The following is a 26434-nucleotide window of genomic DNA, read 5'->3' on the forward strand; positions in this document are numbered from 1 at the left end:
GCTGTATCAATGATGAAACGAATAAAGTCTTTGTATGGACGGAAGAAGTGAACATCCAAAGGCAGAATCATGCCACAACATCCACCAGGTATCAGCCGTTTGATCAGTGCAAAGCCTTATGGCTTACACTGTGACGAAAGATTGTCTTCTTTGTTTGCAGACCATGAATCAAATAACAGGAGGAATTTCTTCCTGTCACTTGCAATACTTTTCCACATGACGTCCGAATAGAAAGTCTTAAGATTCTGCTTGTTTATGTTCGCTGTTTTTACCAGCAAATGAGATAAGATTATATTAGCCGAATCGGTTGGTTTTACTGCAGGGAACCTACCGTTTGGTTAAACCAGCAGAACATACATGGGGCGCAGAATTTCTCCGCCCATAGTCACAACTGGAATTTTCATATAGAATTGAGATGTTGCACTCACATATTCCAGTATTATTCTGATCTTCACTAATCCTTTCTCCCTCAGCGTCCGGTACGAATGCAATTCCTTCTCGAAGCGACTTTAATTCGCATTGAAGACATTAGCAGGTGGAATGTCATCAGTAATCATAAGATCACGTACTATAATATGTACTTTCATGTGAGTTCTAGTGGCTGTATCTCCTAAACCCTTTGAGCTTTGCACCTAAAACTTCCGTGACATATTGAGCACACTTAGTACTACTCTATCACATATGTCTCAGGCAGCAACTTGATTAACCCAGCGCGATCTTTACTTGTTAGAACACTCGCTTTTCGTAGTCGCAGGTTCGAACTAGGGACGGCTAAAATGTCCATGTAACAAACGTATCTATACACTATTTCCGAAGGATATAATATTGCAGATAAAAGAAGATATTCGAGTCCGTCATTCCTTTCATCAGATACCCGTATATAACATCTATTCAAATGGCGTTGGTATATATTGCCCAAAGTTCTTTATATTACAATTTCTGTAAGTAATTAAAACGTAGTTTACTCAGTAAATGTTCAATGATAACACTCAAAATAAAATAATGTTCAGGTCGGGCCATAGAAGAAATTGCTATTGTGGGTTACAGACTGTTGTTCCTATCAACATATACGTATTTATAAATGTTATCGTTACAAGTATGGACGGTTGCGTGTGATTTTTTTTTTTTTTAATGTAAGACTACCATGGAAAGATCTTCAGACTTAGAGGATAATGGGTTTTTAGTAGAATTTACTTTACATACAAATGTATTTATAAATTCATGAAATGAAGAATAAAATATTATTGAAGACACAAACTTTTCAAACAATACAGACAGGTCGAAAATAATAAATTAAGAAAATACAAACGCGTTCATTAACATTCAATCTTTGGGTTAATCTATATTATAACATTGAAAGTTACTATGCTTGTAACTTCATAATTCTTGAACCAGCCGACTGATCTCAATCAAATTTTCAACATAGATGAGGTTTGAACCTAGGAAGTTTTTCATCGTTTCACTTCGACGGTAGATCTTAGGGGAGGGAGAAGGGAGGAGGGGAAATATATGAAGATGAATAAAGCTTAATAACTCGTGAACTACCCGACCGATCTCGATCAAACTTACAACGTAGATAAGGTTCGGGCCTGGGATGTGTCTTGTCATTTCACTTTAACGGTGCAACGTAGGGGAGGGGGAGATATATGTAAAAGTAAAATAAAAATAAAAGACTGTCTTTGTGACTTCATCACGCTTAAACCACCAGACCGATCGTAAATCAAATTTTCAACATAGATGAGGTTCGGACCTGGGGTGGTTTCTATCACATCACTTTGACAGCATAACTTAGGGGAGGGGGAGAGGAGGGGAGAAATATATGAAAATAAATAAAACAATAATTCTTGAACCACCCAACCGATCACGATCAAATTTTCAACATAGATGAGGTTCGGGACTAAAGTTTTTTTATTTATTTTTTTATATTTTCACTTTGATGGTAGAACCTAGAAGAGGGGGAGGGGAGAGGGAGATTTATATATAAAAATAAATAAAACTTAACTTTGAATACCCGACCGATCTCGATCAAATTTTCAACATAGATGACGCTCGGACTTGGGATAATTTTTATGATTTAACTTTGACGGTGCAACATAGGAGAGGGAGAGGAGGTATATATATATATAATAAAATAAAATAAAATAAAAGTGACTATCTTTGTGACTTCAACATTTGAACCAGCCGACCGATCTCGATCAAATTTTCAATGTTGATGAGGTTCGGGCCTGGAATAGTATTTATGTATTCACTTTGACGATAGAACTTAGGAGAGGGAGAGGGAGGAGTTAAAAAATAAATAACACTGAATAACTCTTGAATCAAACGATCAATCTCGATCAAATTTTTAACATAGATGAGGTCGGGTTTGAGATTTTTTTTCTACCATCTCACTTTGACGGTATAACTTAGGGGAGGGTATGGAAAGGGGGAGGGGTACATAAAATTAAATAAAACTTAATAACTCTTGAACCACAGGATCGATTTCGATCAAAGTTTCAACCTAGATGAAGTTCGAACTTGAGATGGTTTTTGTCATATCATTTCAACGGTGTAACTTAAGGGCGGAGGAGGGAAAGAGACATTTAAAAACGATCGAAAATGACCGATATTAGTGTTGAATCTAATCTAGTTTTTTGAGGTCGCTGAGATGAACAGTGACACTTCCGATGCTGTTTAAATCCAAATTTAGCTCCGCAGTGTGGGAGAGGGGAGGGATATATATATATATATATAAATGATAGAAAATTACCTATATTAGTACCGAATCTATAGATTTCCAGGTCGCTGAGATGAACAGTGACACTTCTGATGCCGTTTAAATCCAAATTCAGCCGTGCAACTTGGGAAGGGGGAGATATATACAAATGATTGAAATGACCAATATCAGTGTCGAATTCATATTTTTCCGTGTCGCTGCGATGAACAGTGAACTTCCGATGCCGTGCCCTGTAATATGGGGAGGGAAGGGAGATATACATATAAAAAATAATCGAAAATGACCGATTTCAAATAGCGCTTTAGTAATAATAAAAAGAGACTGAATAACGGAACATATGACTATTTTTTTCTTAATTTAACCCAGCGAAGCAGGAAGTTGATGCTAGTGATATTTAAATTGCAAGTCAATTTTTATTTAAACGGTGATTCAGAGGACAGTTTAATATGAATTTTTCGAGGCGCATTTAGGTATCAGTTTGTGATGACAATTTTTCTTGGACTAGATAGTAGAGTGGGCCAAAAAAGTGCAATGTTTTTTTCAAGTAATACCCTGAAAAAGTTGCGAATTGGGGGGGGGGGGGGGGAAGAAGAGCCTCCCATATCTTCTGGACGCCCATATGCTCTAAAGTTTGCCGAAATATGCAAGGAGCCCATTTGAAGAAACTAGTATGGAGGACACAATTTTATTGAAAAGAAAAATGAGGTTTTAGAGGAAAAGTGTAATGATAATACGAAATTCGAAGTAATACCAATTATTATTGGTTGTAGGGGAGCAATTACCGAGGGTGAAAAAAAAAATTGAAAGAATTGAAAGTACCTAATTTAATTGTCAAGCGTTTTGATGTACTGATTCTGAAGTCAAGTATTGAAATTGTTAATGCACATTTAGATTATACTAATTAGTTTCATACGTTAAGAATAATGAAACAGAATTATAGAATTAGGACAAGGTTAGGTATTTTAATAATTGCTTTCTGGTTAATTATATTTATTTAATTATTGTGTTTTTATATTGATAACTAGCCGTTGGCTAGCCCCCAGTCCCCCGTCTTTGCTCGGCCTACGGTCTCACATCTCTTATGTATCAGCCTTTACATTAAGAGTGAATTTCGTGCATTTGCTCTTAATATTTCGTGAATTCGGCCAGCTGGGAGCTGTGCCCCCAAACCCCTGTGTTTGCTCGGCCTACGACATTGCAGTTTTTAAACCCATAATACTACCGAATTTCGAGTTTCTTTTCTTATTTCAACTGCCTAAAAAATAAGATTGTGTATCCCAAGAAAACGCCCATTAAAATAACATGGAAATTTCTTCATTCCTCTTTAGAACTTTTAAAAACTAAAAATATTCACTTTTGGCAATTTTCCTGTAGGTTAGTCCCGGAAGGCTACTATCATACCAAATTTCATCATTCTAATCCTGCCGGAGTGTCTAAACATTTTGGTGTGTAGTAGATGTCTCATATAAATAACATGAAAAGGATTTCTCAACTCCCCATAAAACCACTCTAAACTTGTAATTTTTTTTTTTCGGTGATTTACTTCGGTAACGTTAACTAAAACGTACAAGCATAGCGAATGTCAAGTTCTTATTTCAATTCCAAGTACCTAGAACATGAGATTATAGGTTAAAAAAAACGTTCATTTAAATAACATGGAGAATTTCTTTATCACCCCTTTAGACCTCTTAAAAATTTAAATTTTTCACTTTTTGCAATTTTCCTGTGGGTTAGTCCCGAAAAGCTACAATCATGCCAAATTTCAACTTTCCACGTCAACCAGAAGTACCTGTTTATCTTATATCAGTTCATGTAGTTTTATATATAGTTAGGATTAGGATGTTGGTTGGGAAATTTGTTACTATTAGATATTAATGTGTTGCTTGTTATTTTAACTGTATTGTTGCTGTAAATAATACGTAAGATGTTTGGAAAGTTTTATTTCAATTCTTAAGATAGTACATTTTTTTATGATTATTTATGTTTGTCTTTCTTAACGTGGTGTGTGATATGTTTTATAATTAGGCTCAGGAGTTTTTCGCAAGTTGCGAAATCGCGAAAGTTTTCCTACAAAGCCGAGAGTTGGTTTTCCAACGAACTACGTCAGATTGACTAAGGAAATAGGTATTTTGAAGTCGCGACAAAATGCGATAACGGACATTTTGAGCGAAATATGCCACAAAACGCGACGAATTGCGAATTTTTAAAAACTTCAATTTTAGTTGTTAAAATACAGAAATAAAAAGTACAATTTTTCAAAGGGGACAAAAATAACTTAAATAACTTGTGCCTGTTGGCAATATGCCTTTCAAAGTTTTTTTTTTTTTTTTTTTTTTTTTTAAATACAGCTTGGTAATCAATGATTGAAAGCTACAAATGAAAGAAGAAAATGTTGAAACATGCTGCACTTTTCATAAGAATAATAATTTGCAGACGGGATATACTAGAAGATATGCACTAATGTATTGTATGTATGTGTTTTTACATGTATATATGTTTTCGGTGTATAACTTGTGTTAGTGTATTTTAAGTTTTTGAACTTGTAAAAGAAGAAAGAAGTAATTTGTTGTTAGTAACTGCATAAAGAATAACTTCATTGTCCTAAGAAGCATTATTGATTTGTTGCTTATTACTTACATTGGGCTTACATTAGAATTTCTATAATTTATATTAGAGTCAAATTAGAAATTTTATATCTCAAAATGCGACAAAATACGAAATTTTTAATTTCAAATTACAAAAAACTCCTGCCCCTATTTATAATGTTTGATAGCTGTTGAGTTTTGCATATTATTAAAACTTCGTATTTTGTTTATTTTTACGGAACTATGAATATTAAGAGGTTGTATGATAAATAGAATTAACAGTCAGAAAGAAAAGGTAGGAAAACCGGAGAAGGAAAAATGAGTAGAAAGTTATTCACAAAGCTATGCTTCTACACAGACTTGTCTTATAAAGTACAATTGTACTTTGATATTGTCATTATGTGTATACGTAATGTATGTCAGTGTAAATGTATATATTGGTTTTTAAAGTTTGATAAAGATAAGAGACGGGGAGTCAGAGTGGCTCAGTGGCAGACCGCTTACTTCTGGTACGTGGGATTCCTCGTTCGATCCCCGGCCAGGTATGTTTATGGTAGACAACATTGTGCTCGTGTCTTTTCTACGCGTACTCCCGTTTCCTCCCACTTTTGTCAATCCACCAGAGACATTAAATTTCGTATGTAAACTTTTGGTGTAAAATAATTAAGTACATTGAAAGAAGGAGAAAGTAAAATGAATGGGAATTGCAACTTTCATATTCTGTCCATATTTCGGAATCTCTTGGGTATGAGTTTAGTATTCATTAAACGTTATTGTCCTGTGCGAAGAAAGGGACTTACGCTATTATTGTATAAAACTTATGTATCGTGTTTCAAACTTTATCACAAATATTCAGTTTATTTTTAGCTGAATTATGTGTAATATTATTACAGTCAAACATGTTATGTGGTGTATTTTTGTGATAGGACCGTTATGTTTTAAGAAAGAACCACTGAGGAACATCAGAGTTCCCATTGAAAATTTCGTCAATTACTGTCTTACAAATGTATACCAAGATTAGTCCAAGTATATATTTGGAATCATGCGTCAGTTTAATTTTTTAAGTTGGAAATAAAAGCAACCTTCGAGAAATTTGAAAACTACTGCTCTGCAAAATAGAAATAACATCTCTGGATATACAGTTTTTAGTGGATGCCTTGTGATGTGGTAAATTTGCTGTAGATGTTTTAAGAAGGAGTCACTGAGAATGAGGGAAGTTCCGATTGAAATTTTCGACAGTTACTTTATGGCAGACGTATATCAAGATAGTCCAAGTGCACTTGTTAGCATCTTGAACTTAACGAAGATTTTGTTTCTCCTTTTTCAAAAATATAAGGGGCGATCAACTGAGACCCGTTCAGTGGTCATAATTCATGAAATAAATTTTATTTCGAGCAAAAACTTGCACACTATCTAGAGGCGTCTATTGTTAGCATGCAGTAAAAATATTGCTCAGAAGTCTTCATGAGCGTTGAGACACTTGTCCCACTGTGTCATTAACTTACAAATGCCGTCCATGTAAAATTTGGACGACTAACTATCAAACCAATCACGCACATCGTCCTGAACCTCATCATCAGACTGAAATCTCTGACCTTTCAATGCCTTCTTTAGAGCCCCAAAGATGTGAGTCATAAGGTGAAAGGTCAGAACTGTAGGGCGGTGTCGCAACACTTCCCACTTGAATCGTTGAAACAAATCCTGCACTTGGTTTGCAACGTGTGGACCCCGTTGTCATGCAACACAATGACTCCATCGGTCAATAAACCAGGCCTTTTGTTTTGATGGCTCTCCGTAACTCTGTCAAGGTCTGACAGTAGCGTGCGGCGTTGATGGACTGTCCTTGTTCCTTGAAGTCGAGCAATAATGATCCATGGCAACCAAAGAACACAGACATCATAACTTTCCCCGCAGACGGTTGCGTCTTGAACTTTTTGGGACGTGGAGATGAGGGGTGTTTCCACTGCATACCGGAAGACTTTGAATTCGGTTCAAAATGATGGCTCCAAGTTTCATTCTCAGCAACAATGCGCAGCAAGAAGTCGTTACCTTCCAAATGATAACGTGACAAATGTTCAATGGCGCAATCCATACGCTCCAACTTTTGGTCTTCTGTCAACACCCTGGGGATCCACTGCGCACACACTTTATGATACCCCAGATCTTTAACAATTTTCTGAGCAGTACCATAACTCATGTTTAACCCGTTTGCTATGGATTGAATACTAATGCGCCTATCCGCAGCTATAGCCGTATTCACCTTTTCACGCGTGTCTTCTGTGGCAACAACATGGACTTGACCAGGACGGGGATAATCAGTGGTTTGTTCACGCCCCCTTCCGAAACATTCTGGCCCAGTCCACTACTTTTGTTTTGAAGACGCATGCATCACCATACACGTCTTTCCTGCACCGGAACACTTCAGCTGGTTGACAACTTTCGGTACTCAGAAACTCGATAACGGCACGCTGATCCTGTTTGGACGGATTAGGGATCTTGAACGCCATCTTTCACTCGTTATACCTGCAAAACGGAAACATGTATTAACAACATTTTTACACCCAAAACACAGGGACATTAACCATTACACACTATTAAACAAACAATATCCTCCTACATAATATACCAATAATGCATGGAACGAACGGGTTTCAGTTGATCGCCCTTATAATAATAATAATAATAATAATAATAATAATAATAATAATAATAATGATAATAATAATAATAATAATAATAATAATGTATGGCGTTAATTCTTTTTCCTTATTTTTAATTTTTTTTTCTTTTCAGGAAGAACTGTACGCATTTGATGTAAACTGCTGGAAACCAAACGAGTGTGAAGGCAACTTTTTCTTGGGAATATTCGATGAAAATGCAGAAATTGCTTGGAGTGAATATAACTCTTCTACTGCACTTACTGATACAATAAAAAAATTAGTGAGCGATAAAAATTCTGTTGAGTACTACGGCCATTGTTTCGTAGCATGTAGGCTTACGAAAGAGTTCCTTGCGGATGGATCCCCAGTAAATGTTACATCTGCTTATACAATTAACGGGAATTACATAAACATAAGTTCTGCTGAGTATATTATTCAGCTACTTGTGTTACCTCCTAATATATTTAGAATCCCCACAAAACATCACGAACTCAATAATAAAACACTTCCCAGAGTTAATTTTATTATGATTGATTCCGTGTCTTATGAACATTTCCACAGAATGCTTCCACAAACAGTAGAAACACTCTCTAAAATAAATAAAGCTCAAGAAATTGATGTTCTTAATTTTAAACTTGCTCAATCTATTAACCACAGAACGTACGAGAACTTGGAAGCACTATTTTCAGGATTTCTACACGTGGATGAAGTGCCACATGGCACGTATGATATTCCGTATCGGCCACTTCCTGTGGAAGTTTTGTTAAAGCCATTTTCTTTAAATGGGTATCGGACATTATGGCTGGAAGACTTGTGCTGGACATGGGAATGGGGACTTGCTAAAGACCTTTTAGTTCATGACCCAACACTGAATTTAACTTCGAGATGGGAAAAGTTCAGAATGGCTTTGGATAAAGCCTTCATTGATGATATTGACATAACATTAGCAAGTTGTGAGGTTCTGAAAGCCAACAGAAAACATGATCCTTTTCACGAATTGCCAACAGTTTGTTTTAATGGACGCTATCACCATGAATATGTTCTTCAGTACTTGTTGAAATATCAGAAATTTATGGATTACATAAATCAGCCATATTTAACATTCACTTCTTTAAACGTCGGCCATGATGAGACTGGGATTCGAATTAAAACGCTCGATCAATCTTTATCAGACTTTCTCAAGTATTCAAGCAAACAAACAAACGCTCTAACGATAATCTTTTCTGATCATGGCAACGCATATGGCAACTTTGTAACCAGTACAAGCGAAGCTAGGCTCGAAATGCATCACCCATTTTTGTTTATTCTTGTACCTGAGAATATAAGAAAATTGTTACATTCCAAAATGTATTCTCACCTTTTTACTAATCAAGAAAGACTGATTTCTTTACTAGATGTACATTATTTTTTACGAAGTTTTTTACAACTTTTGGAACAACGTTATAAGTTACCTTTTTCTAGTAGTGTATTTTGGAGTCAGTATTCTTCGGATGAAGAATTTCAGAGCAGCTATACTTTACCTAATGGATTATTTAGTGAAGTTCCTTTAACACGAACATGCGAAGACGTTCCCATTATTGATTTCGGTACCTGTATCTGTGATGAACAAGAGGTTGTACATATTTCGTCGTTAGCAAAAGTTGTGGTTCTTGCTGATTTCGCTGTTGGAAGTCTTAATAACCAGTTACTCAGCAGTTACAGGGACAGAATCACAGGCTATTTTAAGAAGAATCGCAGTTGTCAAATGATGACTCTGACTGGCATTTCAGATCAAACCATTATGGAAATCAGCGTAAGTTTTAAAGGTTTTCAAAGAATTTAAGCATGTGAATTGGTGTTCAAAAAATTTTGGCTTTTTTTTTTTCTTTCTTTTTTTGAGTCCCATTTGATGAAGCACTCACAGAGAATAAACGGAGTGACTTAGGCGCCGGAAAAACGATAGGGGTTAGTGTAACTATTGATTTGCAGCAATACAATCACGTTGCGTGTATACAGTAATGACAGCTTGTCCAATGTCGAAGGCAATATAGAAATGATATCTTTTAAGTTTTACTTCCTACGATTATGCCGGCTAAGCTAAAGGAGACGGCGATGGTGAGAAATGAATGAAATGGTGGAATAAAGAAAGTAGGAGGAAACGGAAAACCCCGAGGAAACTCACGCATACGGTGTTTGTCCACCACAAAGTTCGCTTGTGACGAGCTGGAATCGAACTAAGGGCCCCAGGCACCAGAGGTAAACGCTCAACCACTGAGCCAGCGTCCGCCTCTTATATCAAAGACAAATGAAGGTATCTGAGCAGCTTGTTTGCGTTTGTTCATGTATGACTTTAATATGGGTCTGTCAGCACACACAATTTGTTGATTACTTCAGGCATTTGGTGAATTCCCATAAACCAACGCACCGCCAGGCATTGCTTTTAGAAGTCCAGGTTTGGAAATCTGAGCTTTTGTCATGAAGTCCGCAGTTCCGTCCCTTCATCATTATTTACTTCAAATTAATATACAGTAAAGCCCCGTTAATCCGGACTAAATGGGAGATTAGCTGACCGGTTCAACGAAAGTCTTGACTAACTGAAATAACTTAAAACAGGGTGTCTACTGAAACTTGAAATCCTGAATATTACTGTGTAATACTGGAGAACTGTAAAAAGTTCCTTTCGAGGCCTTGCAAAACGGCAGACCTTTGATCTGGGTGTAGGTTTTGATAGGGCTAACTAGCAACCACTCTCCAAAATAAAACACTGAAAATCTTTCAAGTTCGAGAAAGAAAATAGGTCGTGTTTGTTTTATAAGTATTTGTAAAATGTTATCTTTTAACGTACTTTATATCCAGACTGTATTGATTTAATATTTGTGAAGTGTCAAGGCAGTAACTCATTGAAATGTTTAAACAAGAACATTAAACATGTTACTATTTGATACTAGTAGGTAACCGGTTGTCTGTATGACACAGTTTTTGTACTAAGTGTAATACGAATGTAATAATAATAATAATAATAATAATAATAATAATAATAATAATAATAATAATAATAATAATAACAACAACTACAACTACAACAACTACTACTACTACTTCTTCTTCTTTATGGTAAGTGCTATGAACAGCTTATAGTCAAAAATACAGCACTATGTTAAAACCATTATATAATCATTTTAAACAGACCAGAAAATTTATAATGTAGAATGAATATTAGAGCAGGTTAAGGCCCTCGTCACAAGGTTAATATATTCAAATTATAAGGTTACAACTGATTTATAAAACAAGGTTAAAATAATAATAATAAAAAAAAATCAGTCAATTTTACGAAGTACTAGTAACAGAACTATGCAAATTGAAGCTTCCTTTAACTATCATTTAAAAGAATGAGTCAACCTTGCTTAAAATTTCATATTCGACATGCAGAAAATATTGTCATGGTTGAACATAAAAGATTAGTTCTTTGAACAAAAGATGATAACGTATTGATACACTAAAGATACACAATAACAGTAAAATCAAGATTGGCAGCTAGATCCCTTGTTATAAAGTTAAAACAGTTTAGTGTTGTTCGTTATTCAAAAAAGGGTCTTAAGAACTATAGCAGGGGCCAAAATAAACAACTCGTGTAGGCCAATATTTAAGGAACTTAAAATATTGCTTTTACCTTCTCTATATATATATTTCGCATGTTACTCTTTGTTAAAACCAATATTGACGTATTTAACGCACCATCAACCCATAAATACGATACCAGGCGTAAGGATAAAATCCCCAGCAAACAGAATTGCACAAAGTTATACGAAAGAAATCCAACGTATACGGGTACCATACTATTTAATAAGCTGCCTCTATATCTTCGAAAGACAGAACACAGAGGAGAATTCAAGAGATTACTGAAAACCTATCTATTACAGCACTGCTTTTATTCCGGGAATTAATTCCTAGATGTGTAAATAAATTTGATTACTAATAGTATTTAAAACGTCTATTTTTTGTTTCTTTTATATAGTAGACGTAGTGTAGTATTTTAATTTAATCGGTATGTATATGTTAGAACTATGTACGTTTAGGTATTTTTATACCCTGATGAGTCTTATTCATACGCACGAATTCGTGCAATATGTATGATTATAAAGACAAAATAAAATGAATGAATGAATTTTTGTAAGGATTCCTCTGTTATTTCTCTTAACTATTTTAATTTGAAATTGCTGTATAATAATAATAATAATAATAATAAATTGCAAATAATAATAATGAGAATAAATAAAAAGTCTAAATAAATGTAATACGGTGAACTAAGCGGAGAAAATTTTGCTGTAAGAAGTGATTTAAACAGGGGGGTCATTTAGGGGGGCTTGTCCCCTCCTGAGTTTGAGACTTATAGATTTTATCAATAGAATAGTAGCAAGACAGTAAAAAACGCCGAATTTTACTCATATCAAGGGATCTTGCCCCCCCCCCCCCAAGCAAAATCTGAAATGACGTTGCTGGATTTAAATCAAACACATACACAGAAAAGGTGAATTTGTATTACGACAGACATTCTGGAAGAAATAAGAAAAACAGAAGTTACTTCTTCTCTTTTCGATTTTAACCCACTAGTTTCTTTGCATTCTTTCTATTACATATTGAAAAAGACTACTTTTTAAACATATTTTATAGGCTGTTAAATCGCAGAATACAGTCGTGGCCATATGTGAACTTTGTTAACGAAAAGAAAAATCAGCGTAAAACAGGCTTAGCATAAATGATTCATTCGTTTTGAATAGGCTATATTTTCGAAAGTATTACACGTAAACACGTGGAAGATACATGAAAAGAACTGAAAAATCACGAAGTTTGTATTGTGTAGAGTTTGGCACATCGCAGTTCATGACTGCCTGAATGATGATGAACTTTGCATCGCTGGATTGGGCATATTGGTGAGAATGACCTAGCTTTGTTCCCCTGGCTTCCCAGATCTCCTGATTTAACGCCTTGTGACTTCTTTCTGTGAGGTACGTTAAGAACCTTGTTTACTTACCTGCACTACCGTAATCCTTAGTCGAGCCCAAAGAACGTATCAGTGCTGCAGTGCAGACAATTGACAGGACTATGTTACAAAATGTATGCAATGAGCTCGAGTACCGTCTGGACGTGTGACGTGCCACCTAAGGGGCACATATTGAACATTTGTAGAGGGTGTATAAACTTTGTGGTTCTTGTGGTTCTTTTCGTGTATCTTACATGTTTGTACATGTAATACTTTTGAAAATATAGCCTTTTCAAAACAAATGCATGATTTATGCTAACCCTGTATGCTGAAATTATTCTAGCAGGACACTGGAAATAACCAAGTCAACTCCAGTAGATACCCTATAAAAGAATAGTATACGTATATAGCAACAAACACATCCATTAGGTGGTTCAAAGGGCATAGGCCTAAATATCTATATATATAAAAGAGAACGTACAAAATCCTTTGTCCGCTCATCACGCTAATACGGCTGAACCAATTTCTTTCATTTTTGGGGGGTTATGAGGATTTGGACCCTAGATGGTTTTTATCATATCACTTTAATTTTTAATTACCAGTGTCTTGAGATAATTGACCATTCAAGTGTCCATAACGTACAAATCCTTTGTTATTAGTTCATCATAGGTAAAAATAAACGTATTTATATGCAACCCGCATGACCGTGTCACTCGGCGGGTTAACATAAATGACAGGCGATATACAGCGGAAAATAGCTTGAATCTTCTGTTTAAAATTTTTTAATTGATTTGCTTATTTTTACAGACACTTTTACAATATGCCAGCACCGGGATGACCGCAGCGAAGCGGGGCGGGTTAACATAAATGACAGGCGATATAATGTTAAGATTTACTGCAATCTTCTATGGTTTTTATCATATCACTTGAAAGCGAAAAAGTAAAAATTATCTAAGTAACAAAGTTTATTGCGTTCCGGGGTGACCGCAGCGAAGCGGGGTGAACGCTGCTAGTACAGTTATACAACAAATATTAAGCAATAGAGTGCATACGTTATTCTATGTATTAACATGATGTTCTTATTTGAGTTAAACGTCCCACGATTGGGAGGTTAAGGGAGACTGTAATGATGAGATGGATGATAATAGTGGAATGAGGAAAATCTCAAAAAAATCCACGTGAACGGTGTTTATCCACCATAAAACCCACTTGGTGGGAGCTGAAATCAAACCAGGGACCCCACACGCCAAAGATGAGTACTCTACCAGCGGCCCCTATTATGATAATGTTCCCGACGGACCTGGTTCTGCATCACTTGAAACTCTTGCTGCGGAATTTAGTTCAAAGTGTATGTCTGTATTCTGTTAAAACAATTTGGAATATATTTCCTCCAAATGATTGGCGGAGGTGCTTAAAAGGGCTATAGTGCGCATCAAAGTAATGCCGCTTGAGTTGAACGATATTTTATGCTCGACGTTAATATGTTGAGCGTTTCTGTAATATCCACAACGATGGGCTAATACAGTACAGTATTCTTAACCGTTAGGAAGCTATGCTGCAAATGCAGTTATTGATATTTAGGCGCATTTAAAACCTTCGAGTTTCTTTCTCTGTCCGGATTAAGCGAAGTCCGGCATATCGGGATCCGGATTAACGAAGTGTTCCTGTAACAGCACATGTCTCTAGCATATAGAAAAAGCCATAGAGCGTTCGTTTACAAGAGTTACATAGAATGTGATTTTGCAAACAATAGAGGAAAAATTTCTAAGAATTATATATGTCGCAAATTCAAATTCAAAACACATAAATATGATATTGTGAAAAGTACTAATCTATATATATAACTGTTCCTTTTATTTATGTGTTAACGGTAAATTAGAAATTTAAAATCTGAAGATAAGTTAATTGAATAATTTTGATTAAGATTAGTTTTGGTTGCATAAAGATACGTTAGAGTATGGGTCTAAGGTAGATTAAATAAAATATTGTCTGGAACACTTTTTAAGAAAGATTAATTTTTATATTTGCGTCTAACCCTAGTTTATCTAAACTGATTCGCCCATCTGTATAGGAAGGCTTGTTTTAGAGACCGTTCAGTATGGTGGATTAGTTAAAACCGTAGTGAAATTTTAGCATTTTTGGAACCATCATTGCTGGTTTTCCTAATCTTATGTACCTAGAAAGAATAAACTTAGCATACTTCTGTTTTTGGTATGTGACTCTCACTCAACATAATATGTGGCATATTTTGGAAACTTGTATTGCTCCGAGTAAAATATTACGTTTCATTACAACTAAAATGTGACACACGTATTCTTTGACATATTTCCGACCTTAGCAGAGGATTGTTTGTTTGATTGGCATGCATATAATTAATATATCGTTAATATCTACTTTTCCAGTGCTTGAAAAATTTGTTTTAGAAAATGTTGAGATATGGTAGACTAGCTGTTGCTAAAACTATTACGCTTCGTTTTCTTGATTTCTATTTTCCCAGATAACCTCAGGTACTCTAATGTAATTCGTCCGTAATAACCTTATTCACTCTATCCTAATCTTTCACAATATCGTTTGGTGTCAGATATATCTTCTAATTAGTCCGATAGATAATGGAAATGCTATATGCGAAACTGTTGTCTATTGCGATCCCCGTATTCTAGTTTTTAAATTTATTTATTTTAGTGTGACCACCAGCTGCTAGGGTATATATTCCTGTCACTGTAAAGCCACTGGACGGCACATGCTATTTATAAAATAAATAAAAAAAGATCAAAGTAAGACTAGTAAAAAGTGAAAATATAACATACGTAAGTCTACGAAATAATGAAATAAAATGAAAATCGTGGAGAATTTGCAATAATACTAAAATATAGGAAAAAAAAAACCCTCAGAGAACGTTAATTATCACAGTTGCATAAATAAATGTAAGAATATGATAACTAAAGCTATGGTTACCTCCACTTAAGATCTGACTACAGTAAAACCTGTCAACTTGACCACCTGCTCATCTTGGCCTGGTTCGTCTTGAACGTGCATTTTCTCAAAGACATTCGTTACTTATTACTTCGCAAGTTGGCCCCCTGTCTATATTGGAAGTTGGCCACATTGAAGCAATTTTTATCCTATGATAATAATGATAAATTTACTTGCGTATGTTGCCCAAACGCAAAATACCGTTTTGTTATTTCTCTTAACTCTTTCGTATTTCCATGTTAGAGGCAGATGTTCTGTATTTGTGACTGGAGACAAAAAAGCATATAGTCCCACGATTTGTTCTTGGAGGTCAATGGCCAGAACACTACCCTCATAAACGGATGGTGAAGGAAGATGTGAATAAGAAAAAGCACGTATAGGAATTCAGGAAATGGTTGTACGTATTTGTTTACACTGTTTGTTTTGGTAAAACCATTAGCTATAACGGCTCCTTTCATCAGTAATTCCGGAAAATTCTCAAGGTTAAAGCTAACCATCTCAATTGCCAACTATTGGCACCTGACGGCTTGTCGAAAGGTAGCGAAGGTTTTGAGATATGGATTACCTTAAGATTTTCTCAAAACATCTTTTGCTCGGAGGGGAAACCTCTGTAACTCATTAACAAAAGGTAGACGATACTATACAAGAACTACAAAATTAGAATGTGCATATATGCCAAAAAGAATAAAAGAAATACTGTACATTATTCAAAAGAAGCTGTCGTGCAATTGCTTATTAAAATTTTACAATCAAATAATACTAGAAACCCTATTCTTAAAAAAAAAAAAAAAAAAAAATCACACTGATGTTTTGTAAGTTGGCCACTTTTCAATGGAACTGTGGAACTGATGGTGGCCAACATAGACAGGTTTCACTGTATATTTTTAGTTAGTCGTGAACGTTATTTGAAGTCGAGTATTCTGTACATTCTATCAGCTTCAATCATAAATATGTAAGATGGCAGTATCAGTTATTTGTTTATGGAAATCCTTTGTGACTCTTTTGGTACCCTCTATGTTTTCATGTTCTGTTATTTCAGCTTGATATAATGCACTTTTTTCCCGTTGTAGGAAAATAACATTCTGTATAAACTGGACATATCAGTATCTTCTTTAAGCGGAGAAATATCCGGAGAGAAGTTCTTCATTGTGATCAAGGAAAGTAAACAACAGAAGGATCACAATTTAGTTCAATTGCTCAGTTACCATCGCGTCAGTATGTATGGAAAGTTCCAGAAATGTCAAGACAAAGAGGCCGAGCTACGATTGTGCTTATGCAGTGATGTACAACAAACAGACAGTTCATCAGATTTGCTTACATTGAGACATCTTCTAGAAACAACGAAGCACTATAAATACAAGAAATCGTTTATTAACATATCTAATAGTGAATGCATGTTTGTTTTTGTCAGACAGTATGACACAGGTGTCTGTTTTGATTTAGTTAATGATTGTAATGGTAAACATCCAATAGAATTTGACGTTTTTGTTGTCAATATGATTCTGTTTAGAAGTGTGCCGTTACACGTTACAGCTCAAAGTGGAACCTCTGTTTTTGTAACGTGCGCTGTGCAGAGACAATCTCAGTCAAAATTTAAGTGGAAGGTTAGTGCGAAACTCTTGTCGTAGCATTATGGACAAGCCAGATAATTTTGTCACCCCGCTGTCAATGAAAGTACATGATTTGAAAGGATGTACACAGTGTGACAATTAGGAAACGAGACTAACTTCGGTTCATTCAGAGTTAAAACTTTTTTTGTCCATACAGTGTTGCACAATCCAGTATATCATGGAATTATTTCTGGAAGTTCTGAAGTCCAAGATCCTCGCCAGACACGTACGCAGGAGAAAAGTCCTGAGGCACCGATTCCTCCGCTCCCACACAAAAAGACAAGTTTTCTGTAACTTTAGTTTAATTTTAGGGCTGATTTTACAAATTTTAATATAATTTATCCTCGCATTGAACTTGGGTCCCCCCAAATAAATTCTTCCATACGTACCTGGTCCTTTTAGCTACTTTCTGGATGGTAGGAACATAATCATCAAAGCAACCCTTTTCATGTGGGGTGCTTTTAATTTGGGAAAGGAAAGTAATACAGGGGGTTAATCGTGCAAGTATGATGCGTTTGCTAATACATAAACACTGTTTTGGGGCCAAAAACTCAACGAAAAATCAGTTAGTTGTGAGCTGGGGCATTGCTTTAAATCTTCCATTATTATTTGAGGAACATTTTTTTAACTGCCACGAGATCTGATATTATCCTGACATTAGTATTTCGGTGATTCGAAATGATATCTCGAATTTCTTCAATCATTTCGATTGTTCTGATAGGCCTGCTTGGACCGAGACGCTCGTTACCTTCATGTCAATGGTAGCACTAAACTTCGTACGGCTTTCAAAGACAGCAACGAAAAAGGAAAAAAAAATGAAATCTTTGAGTTTTACGTCCCACGCTTATGCCGGTTAGGCTAAAGGAGACGGTGATGATGAGTAATGAATGAAATGGTGGAATGAAGAAAGTGGGAGGAAACGGGAGAACCCCGAGAAAACCCACGCACACGGTGTTTGTCCACCACAAAGTCCACTTGCGGGGGCTGGGATCGAACCCGAGACCCCAAGCATCAGAGGTGAACGCTCTACCATTGAGCCACCGCGGCCCCCCAGCAACGAAAAAGGCAGTTATCCACATAAACCTTTTTTTCTATTGTTGAAATGTTGATGAAGTATCACAATAACATTCTATACCTAGTCGAATTACGCGGCACACTGTTGACTGGCTGACGTGGAAATTTCTGGACTTGTTTCTAATGTAAAATTCACCATTATGGAAAAATTCTGAGTTAAAACTGACTTCAAAGCGAGAAAGAGTTTCGTTTCCTAGTTTCTCGCATTCTGTATTTTCGATACCACGCATTTCGGTCACTACGTGAATATTATTTCACGTGCAGCTATGATTCAGAAACTTAGTATCCCGTCGTAGCTAAGGGCTAATCTGCATATTTCTCTATGAGAGGGGACCGGTTTCGATTTCTGGTAAGAGTAATTTACTCGGATATAGACGGCATAGTGGTTTTCAGTGCCTTGCTCAAGCAGTAGAAGTCATGAAACGGACGATAAATTCCAACCGTGAAGTATCATAATTTAATTTGAAGACATATCTCTCTTTATATATAAATAAAAGTAACTATGTTTATGACTTCATACCTCATGGACCACCCGACCGTTCTCGATCAAATTTTCCACATAGATAATGTTGGAGCTTGGCATGGGCTTTATTATTTCACTTTGACGTTGTAACTTAGGGGATGGGGGAGATATTTAAAAATGATCCAAAATGGCTGACATTAGTGCTGAATCCATAGTTTTAGGATTCAATGAGATGAACAGTGTCACTTCCGATGCCGTTTAAATCGAAATTCAGCCCTGGAAGTTGTTGGTGGGGGAGATATATAAAAATCGTCGAAAATGACCAATATTAGTGCCAAATCCATAGTTTTCGAGGTCACTCAGATGTACAGTGATAGTGCCGATGCCGTTTACATCCAAATTCAGCCCAGGAAGGGGAAAATACATGTAAAAATGATCGAAAATGACAGCTAATAGTGCCGAATCCATAGTTTTCAGGGTCGCTTAGATGAACAGTGACACTTCCGATGCCGTTTAAACCCAAATTCAGCCATGGAAGTTAGGGAAGAGGGAGAAGAGATATTTAAAAGTGATCGAAAAACGGCCGTTATTAGTGCTGAATCCTTAGTTTTCAGGGTCACTGAGATGAACACTGACACTTTCGATGCCGTTTTACTTTAACCCAGTGAAGCAGGTAATCAACGCTAGTAGGAGAAACCACGAAAAATGAAGGTGAAAATAGATTACCTGATGGCAGAAGTGCAGAACTTCTGTTACTTAGGAAGTAAAATAACGAAGTACAAATAAGATATAAAATAAGGAATAACTCAGGCGAAGAAGCTGTTTGAAGAAGAACAGAAACTTCTAACCAGAAGAATTGATATGGAACTGAAGAAAAGGCTGATGAAAGCGTGTGTGTTGAGTATGTCATTGTATGGATGTGAGACAAAGAGACTAGAAGAGAAGGAGAAACGGAGAATAGAAGCACTCGAAATCTATCATAGAGAGTTTGTCCGGAAAGTAGTAAGACTTGATTTTTCCCGCCAAAAGTAATGAAGCTGGGGGATGTTACTGCACTGGTTGGGTGGTGGTGAGTCTTAGCTACCGGCGCACCAGTCACTAGTCGTCTCCAAGCCTTGACGCAGTATAGATCGAGTTTAAGGTGAATCCCTTTGAAGGTGCCTTGTCATCTCCACAAATAAATAATTTGTTAGAGCAGCGTTACGCGGTGAAGTTTTGCGTCAAACTGGGTTAAGCTGCGAGTGAGGCTGGATAAAGTGCTAAAGATCGGAATGGCACACTCTCGCTTCATCTCGCCCGAAAAAAGCCTGCATCAGCAAGTCGAAAATGAAATTGATGTTGATATATTTTTTTTTTAACTGCAAAGGAGTGGTTCACAGAAAGTTTGTACCGCTTGGTCAGACTGAGAATGCTATATTTTACGTGGAAGTACTTGAAACACTCAAAAAACGAGTCGCCCGAGTCCGTCCAGTAATCGCTGGATCATAGAACTTCATCGATAATGTGCCAAGCCACACCGCCTTTGCTGTCATGGACTTCCTGACCAAACATGGCATCACAAAGGTTTTCCAGCCACAGAACGGCACCATGAATTGGTCCAGGCCATTCAAGAGGCCGTAACGAGGGAGCTGAAGACCATTCCACGTTTTGTGTTCCAGTTATCCTTCAGTCGTTGGTAGAGTCGCTGGAAACGCTGTGTTAATGCAGGAGGGAAATCTATTATGTCCATGTGTGAAAATTGTGAATACAGTTTTTTCAAACAATTCAGTCGTACTACTTTCCGGACGAACTTTGTATTTTAAAATATATTTCGAAAAGGTGAGGTAGGATAGTTGGGCTCATTATAAGACATGGAGGAATGACAAAATGGAAAAAATAATAAATATAATTTAAAAATAGTTTGCGAGTGGTAGAGCGTTTATTTGTGGTGCGTAAGGTCTCTGGTTTCTTCCCAGATCGCGTCAAATGGGCTTTGTGGTGAACAGTATATGTAGGTTTCCTCTCCCTCTTTCTTCATTCTTACCATTCATTCCCGTCATCACCTTCTCCTTTAGCTTACACGGCATAGCCATGGGACGTAAAAGTGAAAGATTCATCCATGCTTTTTTATTCTCACTTTGATATTTCAGGTGAAAAGGTGGAAGTAATATCTTGCCAGTGTGTGAGCAAATTGTCAGAATCTGTTTGTTTCGAGGTATTTCATCGCATCTGTTTGTTTCGAGGTATTTCATCACTGTATAAAATATTTGTATTTATTTTTGTAGTGGTTGTTATATTTTTGTTATTTTTTAAAATTATTATACTTTTTCTTTCGAGAGAGTACATCACAATGTAAAATCTAAAATATAGATAATTATTTTTATAGTATTTGTAATGCATTTTTCTGTTTCATTATTATTGTTGTTAAACTTGATTATAACATGTTTGTATACAATAAAAAAGCGTTTGTTAATTAGAGACAAGGGAATAAGAATAAAACGTTAAGGAAATTATCGAAAATCGCCTTTAAGTTGGTTAAATTTTTCCAGTGTTATTGATATATAAGACACAAATTACGTTTTCTAAGAGGTAAACAGTTACGGACAGTGTCGGACACATATCACAATGTTTAGTGTACATGGTAACCAAAGAAGTTCTTGGGTAGTGATAAAGAAAGACCAATACAGTAGACGGTACGTACCTTCATGTTTCGAAGTAATCTCTCCATCAGCATCCAACACCTTTTGCCAAAATTCCTACACCTGCACAATACTCTGATGATAAAACTCAGCGGCCGTGGATGCAAAGAAATCCGTGAGTACCTTCCCCATTTGCGAAGGATCTCTCACGCAGGTGGTTGTCGAGGAAATAAAGCAAGTGGTAATCTTTCGACACAAGGTCTGGTGAATACGATGCGTGGCACAGTGTCTCCCAGCCAAGTTGCTGAAGGAACTCCCGGGTCTTCTTTGCCACATGTGACTTGGCATTGTCGTGCACGAACAGCACATCCTTGCGATTTACTAATGCAATATCCTACCAGCTCCTACCGCAATGCCCGGTGCACCGTTTGAAACTCCTGCGGATAGAGGTCAGCAGTGTTGGTCGGACCATGTGGAAGGAGCTCGTAAAGCACCACTGCCCGACATTTCCACCATATAAAGAGTATAAGCTTTCGTGGGTCCCCCGAAGCTGGTCTTGACGTGTGAGGTGCGGGGCTACGTGGCGACAACCAGTATCTGGTACGCTTGCGAATGTCATAGAGGACCCACTTTTCGTTACCAGTGAGCAAGCGCTCAAATATGAATGTGCTCAGGTGCCGAGTGAACAAGGACAATAGACTGGCACCCGTAGTTTCTTGTTGGCTGCCGACAATGTGTGGGATGTCTACTTGTTTAACTTGTATGACTTCCCTATTGCATGCAGGTGCAGAGTAACTATCTTAGCGGAAACATGAAATCTTTCTGCAAGTTCATCCCATATTAGACCACTGTCTTCGATGGTTTCTTTCAGGCCTCTGTCATCCCAACACTTGTGGTCGTCCACTGCGAGGTTCATCCAAAATGCTCACATCTCCCGAACGTAATTTCTGGAACCAATGTCCTTATGATTTGATGCAGTAGTTGATAGACCCAGTTTAAAGTCTTGCAACAAGTACACGCGAACAATCTGACCAAAACTTCCATTTCTCTTCAACACTGGGCGAATTATGACTGCTGTATGTGCACAACGTGCCTGTATTACTGAAGGCCGATGGTCAGACTAACTCGCAATCGCTTGGCAGGCACGTGCGTCATTTCACTTCTTGTCTGTGAGGACATGATTAGTGAAACGTCGAAAACGGCAAGAACTATTTTGGTTACTTTGTATATAAATTCATATATAATATACCGGAGCAAAGAAGAATCACTCCACAATCTTGGTTGTATTATAGGTTTGTGATTTCAATGATTTTACCTTCCTAGTTTGAGTAAACACTATAATACAGCCAATTTTTGTTTGACATCTACGGCCTTAAACCCGTTCTGAATGAGGAATGACATCACTCGGCGAGCACACTATATGGGGAATGAAAGAAGTGGCCTGCGACCTGTGTGTAAGGTGTCATCCTGCCATTTCCCTGGAGTGATTGAGTAAAATTCAGGAAAAAGACACCTTAAGAATGGCTGACCTAAAAAGGGTAACCATTGGTAATCAAACTCGGAACTGCTTGCACCAAAGGAGAGCATTAACGACTACGCACGCGGAACCTCAGCGATTTCCGTTTAAAGATAACTGTCCATTCTTAATTTTACGTACTTGGTCTCGTGTTACATTGTATTGCTTCAGTTGTTCCATGCTGTTTTTTTTTTTTTTTTTTTTTTTTTTTTTTTAATTTTTAAATAATCCTATTAGTGAGCAAAATAAATGGAAGACAGAATGTTATCTATCTCAAGTCCTTTGAAGGAAACAAGATGCTCCTGCAAAGGTTCAGATTAATATATCCAAAAATTAAGTGCGTGAACACGTTTTACAAGGGTTGCACTGAAAGTTTCGGAAATCACGTACTGGGAACAATGTAATTTGTTAGATTTTGTTGTAGTTATAAACTGTCATCTTTGTTCACTTTAAATGTAAAACCGTATATAAGTCGGAATCTTTGTCGTTGTAGGGCAACGGTATGAAATTAGGTGGTCGTGATCAAAAAAGGACCTGACGAGTGATCACTTCCGTGCCATGATTTATCACGATTTTCGCCAAGGTTAACACAGCAAGACTGTGTTCGTCGGATGGCTGCTACTTTTCTTGACGAACCCCCATCCCAGACGTCAATTTACAAGTGTTTTCGGGAATTCAGAGGTGGATGGTTGTGCCTGAGTGATGAGGATCCTTCAGGTCATCTGTCAACAGCCATTGTGCCCAGAAGCATTGAAACTGTTCGTGAAGTAATTAAGAGTGATCGACATGTGACTTATCGCGAAGTTTAGAGGACCTTAGGCACTGTCATGAGCCAAATACAAACAATATTTCATTATTATTTAGGTGTGAAAAAACATTGCACTCGTTGGATCCCACATAATTTAATTCAAGCACAAAAGGAAGCCCATGTGAAATGGTGCAAAGCTATGACGAAGCGATTCAAGTCTGGATCATCTAGTTTAGTGTTTAACATCGTAACAGATGATGAAACATGGATTTATGCATACGAACCGGAAACAAACCGACAATCTGTTATGTGGGTGTTCCATGATGAACCTAAACCAACCAGTTGTTCGTATCACAATGCCAGCTCGCGCACAGCAGTTGCCACAATTTTTTTTTTATTGACCAGAAAACGTTGAAGTCTTGACACATCGGGCTTATTCTGCTGATTTAGCCTCCAGTGATTTGTTTTTGTTGCACATGTAGCAACTTCGGAGTGGCATAACTGTTTCATGATGTGGTTCTATCGTATGAAACAATGCATTGATGCGCAGGGGGAGTACTTTGGAAAGGAATTTAAAAAATGCTCTAATTCTTTGTTCTTACGTTCTATCACTTTCCTGAAACTTTTAGTGCAACCCTTATATCCAACGTAATCATATTAGAATATTGTACAACGAAATATAGAGGCTGGATAGGCAGAGAAGGAATTTGATCGGTTCGTTTATACATATGTAGAATTGAACGTCCCTTTTGAGCATTGTGACTATATGAGCTTAGTATAGGATCCAAGCCACTTGAACTTTCGCCGGAAAACAAACCCAGGTTTCCCGTGCCAAAGTTGTGTAAACTAATCATATAGCTACGAGGGTTCTCCACAGGAAAAGAGACATTTAAAAAGCAAACAACACCAAAGGATGATTGAAAATTGAAACGTATAGAAGACTGAAAATTGAAACGTATAGAAGAACTTCTTGTATGGTTTCAATTAGTTTCGTCGCTGTACAATGCATTGGTAGCTCATATTGACCATGTAACAGAGATGGTGCATGTTTTCACAATTATCTATTTTCACGTCCATATACCAACAGTCGCTCGCGCGTCTGCTCCTTACGGGTAGGGGCGGATAGGTGTCATTAGAGGGGCATGGGTGCTTTTTCTCCACAAGTGCCACTAGCATCTCAATGTCACAAATCAAGTTCCAGTTTTTTTTTTCCAGTAAGTCAATAGGTCAATAGTATTAACCATTAAAGTCTTATATTATTTCATCAGTATATTATTCTGAATTGTTCAAAGTATAACATGAAGGAGCACGTATTCTATATTACAAAATTAGCAGGTTTTTTTAGTGTACTACTTTCTGATGCTACCGTATTTACCACCTTTCCATTCGAAAAATTACTTAACAAAAATTAAGTAAATAGGTATCAACAAAATGTTTCTGAGACATGGTACTGCTTAATCTATTTTTAATGTATTTCAGTTTTGAAAAACTTCTTTCACATGTATCCTGAGTTACGGCCAACGACAGTAGAAATTTGTATGCCAGTGTCAAATCTGGATAGGCATTAGTTTACAAATTACAACTCTGCAAAATATAAAAAAGCACAATTGTCAATTTTTGCAACACGTTTGCACTCACCTTTCTTCTGAAGAAATGCATTTTCTTCTAATTTTGAATCATTTGTGACATCAGCATAGTCATTCGTTTCTTCTCAGTTGTACTCGTCACCAATACTGGCTTTCAAGAATTCCCACTTCTTAGAAAAGTCCAAGAGAAGACATTGATAGAATCCTTGGAAACTTCTTTATTGAAATTTTTTAGATTGTCAGTTTATCGAAAACCGTGTCTGGAAGTTCTCTTACTTAGTTGAAATTTCTAGAGTCCAAACAATGCATAAAATATCTTGCCTATTAAATTTTGAAGAAATATTCGAAATTCTTATATCCAATGTTGTGTTGAATGTTTCGATACAGTACTTTGTCATTGGATGGAAGCAGCTTCTTCACATTCATAAGGAAACATTCTTTTCTGCCTCCGAAGACAATTTGTCGACTGGTCAGTACAAACAAATCACGTTCAAATTTTTTATTGGCCCATTCTGCAGATTTTAATGCAGCATTCTTAACAGATTCAAAATCAGCCTTCTGGTCTTTTAGTTGGGACAGAGTAGTCTGACCATTTGATACGAGTACAACACACCAGCACCCTTCTCAGGAACACTTACTTGTGCTGTCAGAATTGTTTTGAACTCGAGATGGTCTTTTATATATCCTGTCGCTTTACACCTAGCTTCTGGTGTGATGTCTTCTGTAGAAGCAATTTTCATAATGGTTTTGGTCAACTCTATGTACTACTATGAGCAAAATAAATGACGCGTCTCTTTATTTTGAAGTTTTTTGAAAATATCTCCGTTTTCTTTATATGTTCGAAATTTCGGAAGGTTTCCCCAGCAGGACAGGTTAATAACAAACCCCTTTTTAATATTTGTGTTAGTTATTAGCTTAAAATAAA

At 36.7% G+C, this 26434-nt stretch overlaps 1 protein-coding gene across 3 annotated transcripts in view; it reads left to right on the top strand.

Annotated features, from left to right (window-relative positions):
• The window catches only part of LOC145670510 (uncharacterized), a 40539-nt gene extending 19005 nt beyond the window's left edge, over positions 1 to 21534 (top strand). For all 3 annotated transcript variants that reach the window (XM_081739260.1, XM_081739262.1, XM_081739261.1), the window contains exons 4-5: positions 8095 to 9753; positions 16965 to 21534. In XM_081739260.1, coding sequence (XP_081595386.1) covers positions 8095 to 9753; positions 16965 to 17522 — 2217 coding nt within the window. In that variant the 3' untranslated portion in view covers positions 17523 to 21534. The remainder of the gene's footprint in view (positions 1 to 8094; positions 9754 to 16964) is intronic.
• The last annotated feature ends 4900 nt before the right edge of the window (positions 21535 to 26434 follow it).

The sequence above is a fragment of the Thermobia domestica genome, chromosome 14, assembly GCF_964235325.1.
Source record: "Thermobia domestica chromosome 14, izTheDome1.hap1.1, whole genome shotgun sequence".
Classification (NCBI taxonomy): domain Eukaryota; kingdom Metazoa; phylum Arthropoda; class Insecta; order Zygentoma; family Lepismatidae; genus Thermobia; species Thermobia domestica.